The 7967-nt window shown below is 38.9% G+C and overlaps 1 protein-coding gene across 1 annotated transcript; it reads right to left on the bottom strand.

Annotated features, from left to right (window-relative positions):
• Positions 1-206: 206 nt before the first annotated feature.
• LOC101306247 lies at positions 207-3271 on the bottom strand. The gene is made up of 4 exons (XM_004302899.1): positions 3124-3271; positions 1143-1655; positions 456-1012; positions 207-355 (listed from the first exon to the last, which is right to left on the bottom strand). The coding sequence occupies exons 1-3, from the start codon at positions 3194-3196 to the stop codon at positions 477-479; spliced, it is 1122 nt and encodes a 373-aa protein (XP_004302947.1). The 5' UTR covers positions 3197-3271; the 3' UTR covers positions 207-355; positions 456-476.
• Positions 3272-7967: the final 4696 nt, after the last annotated feature.

Below are 7967 nucleotides of genomic sequence, written 5' to 3'. Positions count from 1 at the left end.
CCAAGTAAAACCGGCGCGCAAGAAAATCCTTCTTTGGGCATCGGAGGTTACCCAAGTCCATAGGTTCTTCAACATCCTTCAACAACAACTTCGAAGCAAGTTTGGCCATCATCTTGGTATGCAAGAGCAACTGCCATAGAGTAGCGCTGCACAACAAGAAATTTCCAGAACCCTAATTCTAGCCTTTGAAGACGAGAGAGAGAATAGGAGAAGGGGCCGCGTTATGTGAACCTTGTTTTCATTTGATAACAAAGGATGCATTGCATACATATTGCAGAATATGTCGATTAGAACTCATGTAACCTCATATTACACATCTTAATTTCTCCAATTACAAGAACGTAAAATAAAACCCCTATATAATATAAGTAGTATATTATATAATTAATTAATTAACAGCTAATTAAAAAGGCTTTATCAAAGCAGGCACATTTTCATCATCATCTCTCACACACCTAACTTCCACAAAGCATCAATCAAACACGGGGACGTCCGCGAATGCTAAGCAACTTGACATCATCGATCACCGGACCACACAGAGAGCCGGAGTGATCGCTCGTCATGGTGTACATTGTGCTCAGAAACATGACACGCGTGCGCGGCGACACGGCGGTGAAGAAGAGCCTGGCCTTCTTGAACCCTCCTTTGCCTTTGGACTCATAAGGAACCTTCACTGTCTCCTTGCCGGCAAATGCCTCGATAAAGAGGGAGCCTTCGCAACCGTTGTTCCCGTCGCCGACAGAGAATGTAAGGGTGTAGCGCCTGCCGGGCTTGGTGAAGACCACTTGGGCCAATGCGCTCTCTTTTCCGGCAATGAGCTCGATGGCTCTTCGGCCTTCCGGGACGGCGAAGTGCTTGGAGTCGATGTATTTCACGGCCTTTAGGGATTCGATGATCCAGCCTGGTAGAGGACTGTGGTCATCTTCGATGTGGGGTGGGATGAGGACTCCCCATGATGTGTTGGGAAACACATAAGGTCCTTCTTCAAAGTTGCCATTCTTCAACAAGTTGGCTGCAAAATGTAAAATACCAAATCATCAAACAAAGATAATGTGATCAAACTATTTGTAACATATTCGATCATTTTTGATATTATCGCCATCAAATTTAAGTATTGATGCATATCAGATCCTGAAGTATACCTCTGGTACGTTTAGGAATCTCCAAGACCTTCAAAGCGACCGAATCAATGAGAGGACCACAAGCTGGATCCTCCTCAACACCTGGGTTATGGATGGTTAGCTCAATCTCATCAGCATCAGCGTTAAAGCCCCAAGCATACGAATCCCACCCGGTGCTGCTATACATGGTTTGAATCGGCAATATACCAAAGTCCTGTTTCTCAACGTTGGGATTGACTGAAATGTTCAATATCTCCTCCTGTGCACATGTCCGGGCAGCACTGAATGTTATGGCGTAGAAGCCGCCCTTGGTCACCTTGATCTTCTGCTTGATCGAGGCCTCGTTACCGAGCCGGATAGCAAAGCCACCCTCGGGAACTACCAGCAGCATGTCGCCTTGCTTGTGGCCGGATTTTATGTACTCGACATAGCCTGAGGTTTCCCAGTTGGGAATGGCATTGTGGGCTGTTACCACTGTGCCTTTCATTTGTGACGGTTTAGGGCCATACTCGAAGTTGCCATTCGGTAATAGACCTGAAATTAATATCATCAATAATTAACCTCATGCAATTTCCCTTACCACTAGCCAATTTACATATTAAAATGTGGGAAATCAAATAAGAAACCTAGCTAGAGTGAACTTATTCAACAAATATTAGGTTAGGAGTAAAAGAGAACTTATTGAAAGTTGAATACTTCATGAAATGGAAGTTAAAAAGAAAAAAAACAACTTTGCAATGTAGTGTAAATGGTTGTATTAGCGCCTTTGCCTTTGTGAATGCCACGAGAAGTTCGCATGTAGTGTCGACCTGTACCATGTGGTATGGTGATGGCTGATTTTGTTTAGATCATACTTTTATAACATGGCTGGCGTCGAAGGACCCCGACTAATTTGAGTTAGGTGTGACAGAAGTTGGCAAGCTACTGTTGGTTTGACGTAGTCTTGCAATTCCCGTTAGAATCGTGTACTTAAACATCATGTACAAAAGATTTTTAATTATCACATCATCAAAAACTTGACATTATATACAAGCATATTATCAGTTCATATTTTGTTTGCAATATTGGGTCTGAATTATTATTATTATTATTATTATTTACAAACGTTTCAGACGTCTTTAAATACAACGTACATAAAATACTAAAGCAAGAATGAATTGTTCATTTTCAGCTAGAGACTTGACGTACTGATACTTGTTTATGAATTATCAAGTACTGCGCGAAAATTGGATAGCTTGATTTACTTTGACTAGGGTTTACGCCAGAGATCGAAAATCAGCGATCCCATTTTTTATATTGTTTGGATCTGCTAACAACCAAAGCACTGAAGCACATGATGAGCTATAGTAATCGGAAAAAAAAAAAAATTAGAAAAATAAACCAAGCACATGAGCTAAAATGAAGAAAATCCCACAGGGGATAGAAAATGACATATATGGCATTCTTTTGTAATGTGATTTATGCCAACAAAAGGATATTTTAGTCATTAACATATCCAGCGCATGCAAAAGCCAAGAGAACAGCTCATGCACCGACTACGTTTCCATGTGCAGATTGTATTCAGAATTTTATTTGAGAATTATTTATATGAAAAAGCTTGATCGAAAATTTTAAGAGGAGTTTGATTTTCCTTCCTTCATTCACAAATAATGAAAGCAAGATCAGTTAAAGACCAAGTTAAAATCGACAATTTCCACATATAATTTGCAGGTGATCAGGAACTAGCTAGCTTAAGTATACTAACTACGAGACCAATTTTCCCAGGATTCAATAGCTAAGCTAAGAGATTATCATATCAAATCGAACCGAGAGCATCCAACACAAAACTAGCTAATTAACTAGCAGCAGAGAATCGAAACGAGATATATTGTTAATTGATAATGCACGTAAGACGTAGAAATTTTTGATGGGAGAATCTACATTGTTAATCCATATGGAACGCTAAGAAGAAAATGGAGTTTGCAAAAGGATAAGTGAGCGATGGAGGAGATCGATAAATTACCATCAGTAGGGGCAGCTATACTTGTGTGGCAAGCAGCGCATAGTAGCAGCAACAGGGCAGTGAGTTTGTACATGGTGATTCAGACCGACGGACTTTTATTCGATGGAGAGAGAAGAACTGATAGAAAGAGAGAGAAACAGAGAGAGATCGATGAGATCGCAAGGAGTGAGCAATGATTTATATACTGGTTAATGACCTGAGAACGCCACTTTGTTTCAAGGGAACTACAGTATTGCCACTATTCGATTCCTTAAAGCCAGTTTCCTGGAAAAACCAGATACACTAATTAAGAGACGGCTGAGGCAAAGTGAAAGCTAGCTAGCTCTGATTAAATTTTACTTCAATACTACGTACTAGCTCTATAAAACATATATAGGATGATTACTTGTGCAAATAAAACTTTGAAATCTCAAGAATTAATACTTTGTGCTTAAAAGGATTAACAATATTTCCATGTGGAGCACAACCATATATTTAGGTCTGCAAATTTCATTTCTAAAATTCAAAGAATTTAGGAATTTCTTGGTTTCAGTAAACTGCTGACAGTTAATTACGAGCTAGCTCTTAATATAGTAGTACTAATCCTAAATTCCTGATTCTTAACTTGAAGTTTCAGGAACTGTCTTCTGGTGGAGGTAATTATATATCCTCCAGACAAGCATTTCCGAACGCATGTGTTTTCGTCGTAATAATATAATTAAGGTCCGGCAGTGCCTATACGGTGTCGGTTTCAGGCCTCTACCTCCTTCCTCCTTTCGTAACTGTATTTTGAGAAGAATGAAATTAACGCGCGTTAGTTTGCAATACAAAATACTTCTCTCTCTTTTTTTTTTGGTTGAAATTCTTAGAAAAACATAAAATCTAAGTTTCTAACAAAAGAAACATTGAGTCAGTATCTTCGAGCAATCTCAAATATGTATTGCTAGTTATAATTTAAGCAATAGTGACAATTACAATAACGTAAAATAGAGTGAATTTCAATTTCACTCCCCTTACATAACATAACGTTTTTATCTAAGATTTTAATTCTTCCATGTTTCAGTAATAATGAGTGTATTGTTCCATGGAGCAGTGTTAAGTTACATTTTGAATAAATAAAGATATTTGGACTTGATAAATTAAGATAATATATATATATATGTATATGTTTGACTGTATGTATTCTACGGATGATATCAGATATCTTGATCATTGTGTGTGTATATATACCAATTGCCCTGAAACTTAAGATGCAAACCCACATGGCTGCGGTGGACATGTATAATAAATGTCTGATCTTATTGGATCTTCAAATAAATGACTATCCATCCATCCATCCATCCCCCAATAATTTGGATTATAATCACACTCAACCAATCAATCAATCTCTGTAATTGTATAATCTTGTAGCTCGTGGGAGCAACACAAAAACATCAGAATCAATCACAAAGTGTCGAAATTAAGGACTGGGGAAATCCTTAACCCACCCAGATATCGATCTCTTGTACATATATATATGCTCGGTCAGTGGCTAACCCTGGCATGTGCAAATGAGCATCTTTGGTTGAGTGTGCCTTCGATTTTCTTAATCCAATTAATTAATTACCATCCAAATGACTAGCTACTTTATTATCATTGATTTTCTGTTTTGCTTGTGTTCTTCTGTGGTCGGCAATTAATTTTTTTAGTGTTGTTTATATATGTGCGTCGTCCGGTGGAAGATGAAAGTTGGGAGAAAAGCCCATGCATGGGAATAATTGCAAGTTTGGGAAACAATCAACATGGATGCATGTGTACAAGTAGTGTGTTCTAATCCAGTAGTTGTCAGTTTATGAGGGTATATGTGGTGAAGCTGCTACACTGAAGAATTCGAAGAATAATTAGACTTTTCTGTTTTCATTTGGAGCTCAAGTCACGGTGGCAATATTCTAAGTGATAGATTCAACTGCTGCATCGATCACCAGACTGGATTTAGTTCGGTATTCATGATCGATATATCTACAAGCAAGCATGCCAAACAATAGATACGTGTAAATCTAGATAGAGATAAGTCGGTAGGAAGAGCTACTCCGTGCTATAAGGCCTCATTTGGTTTAAGGAATGAAAAGGAAATGATATAATCTACGGCCTCGTCCGTGCTCCAAGTCTATAATTTACATTTAAACTTTGATAATATTTATTTTTCCATAATTCCATGTAGATTGGGCAAAGAAAAGTACATTCTCAACAAAGCTTACAAGTATTGAGCTTGGCATCTTCATCAATTAAACCTTGAGCTTTAAGACATTATTTCGGGTTTGGAAGTCCTACCATTTTGCTTGTTTCTTTTAGAGACCCACCAGAAACCTGCTGCAATTGATAAAAGAACTGATACAGTAATTGTTCATATGTTTACAGTATGTGTTTATGTACTTCTGTGGTTGATCTTAGTGTTTTGTCCATTAGGATCTTTTAAGACCACACCCGCCACCGTTGATCTGACGCCGAGGAAGCGACAGAGCAATCAGAGACGGCTAGGTCTCGGGTCGGGTGGGGGAGCGACGCCAGTCCGCCTGTTAAGTTCTCATCTTGTTACTGCTGTACGTTTGCATGGAAGTGGTCAATACCATGACCAATCTAATTACAAGTTGAAACTTGGTCCTTATAAGCCAATTCGTGGCTTTGTCAATGAACCTAACTTGAGGTTCTTTATAAAATATTCAAAGCAAAATTGTGGCTTTCATGGGAAATATATTCATATGCGAATGGTCAAAGCTACGTACTCTAATGGTCAGACTAAATGTTATGATAGAGGGTTTGAGTATCATCAGTACCAATTAACTTTGGTTTGCAGCGTTCAAGCTCCAACCTTCTCAGGAAAGGGGTTTCATGATAATGGTACTCACATATGTCTTGCTATGCTGTCAACAACTTTTACAGCAGTGGCATATTCATCTTTGGCAGATGTAAATTCAAATGTGTCATCAAAGGCAAAGTTGATTTGGCTTGCAGTTATTATGCTCCAAAATTCCTAGAGCAGAGATTTATTTTTGATGATACCGGCCAAGTCTTGCATACATCTCACGATGAGGCGCACAGCTCTGATATGCCTATCTTTGAGGCAGAGATCAATTCACCAATTTGTGGTGATTTTAAGCTTGATCATGACAGCCAATATATGGCTATATCTGACCCTATCCTGCATTATGACATGGTAGTTGGCCACAAGGCAGATCTCTACACCATGCCATATGCGCGAATGCAATTGAAGATCATGAAGATGCATGGGGGACTAGGAGGCGTGCCTTATGAGCAGCCTTTTCAAAGTTTTCATGTTACTGACTCAAAGCATCTTTGCTCAGTACTTGGAAGTTCTCACAAGAAGGAATCTCATGCCGTGAACGTCAACACGTCAAGGCTTAGAGTGAAGCACCTGTGGCCTCCCCCGTGGCCTTATGAAGGGTAACTAATCATGCTGAGTTTCCTTTTTTCCGTTGCTTCTTGCCTTTGCCTTTTAGTTTTTAGTTTCGTTTCTCCTTTAACCAGAGACAAGAGCCGGTACCGGTAGTGCATGTTTCGTTTACTTTGTGTCATTGTGTGTGTATCACTCAACTCACACAAAAGATAAGTGGTTACCTTTCAGTTCTCCACCGCTATGCTTATCGAAGTAGGTTGCTCCAAATAAAACTTTAAACGCCAACTCAATAGCAGCTTCACTGGTCATATTGTAGTAGTAACTATAATAGGAAAATGATTCTAGCACTACCAGAAGAAAGGCTTTAGCCGACGAAAATAAAAAAACCAGGCCGACGAAATTTTCCTTCGTTGGCTAATTTAAAATTTTCGTCGGCTAAAGAATTTTTTCGTCGGTTATACTACACTTTAGCCGACGAAGTTTTTTTTTCGTCGGCCAAAGTTTTCCTTCGTCGGCCAAAGTTTTTACTATGCTACAGATTTAGCGTTCGGTGTCCGATTGACTATTGTGATACCTTTCTGGAAACGTAACGGCCATCCGAGTCCTGACATATGGGTCTTTTTGGCCATCTGAGTCCGTTTAGGGCTTCAAAATGCAGTTTTCTTATTTCCGATTAGAGTTGGACCGTTTCGATCGAGCCCTTAACGTTGTCGAATCCAGTTGAATTTTTTACCATAGACATCTTTCGTCACAATGATCATATCTGACGGTCGAATTTTGGTTTGTGAATTTTAGTCATCGGAATCACAACGTGTCTACTAATGTTGTATAACTTGTTTAGTAGGTTATACAACATAGAAAGCAAAATTATCAAAAATCTTGTCAAATAAGATGTGTTCAGAATGATGAAATACGGCTATGGTTCAAAAATCACGTAAACCGGGTAACGTCTCGGTGCCGATAGTAGCGGTCAACTATATTTACCGTTATTATTCCCTATAGGGAGCCTTATCGTCGGAAGGTAAATGTCTCAAAATTTTTATATGGGCAGTTGCGTCTCATCTACATGAGGGAGATATGGAGGTTTGACCAAACTAAGTAATATAAAGGGAGATATGAGCGTTTTCGTGTGATAAGTGACGATGGATTAGGGTTGACCGTTTCGATCGAGCCCTTAACATTGTCGGATCCAGTTGAATTTTTTACCATAGAAATATTTTGTCATAATGATCATATCTGACGATCGAATTTTGGTTTGTGAATTTTAATCATCGGAATCACAACATGTCTACTAATGTTGTATAACTTGTTTAGTAGGTTATACAACTTTGTGAACCAACTCTACATAGGAAGCAAAATTATCAAAAATCTCGTGAAATAAGATGTGTTCAGAATGGTGAAATACGGCCATGGTTTAAAAATCATGTAGATCGGGTAACATCTTGGTGCCGATAGTAACGGTCAACCCTAT

This window comes from Fragaria vesca, linkage group LG6 (genome assembly GCF_000184155.1).
Source record: "Fragaria vesca subsp. vesca linkage group LG6, FraVesHawaii_1.0, whole genome shotgun sequence".
Classification (NCBI taxonomy): Eukaryota; Viridiplantae; Streptophyta; class Magnoliopsida; order Rosales; family Rosaceae; genus Fragaria; species Fragaria vesca.
This window is presented reverse-complemented; position numbering and strand designations above follow the sequence as displayed.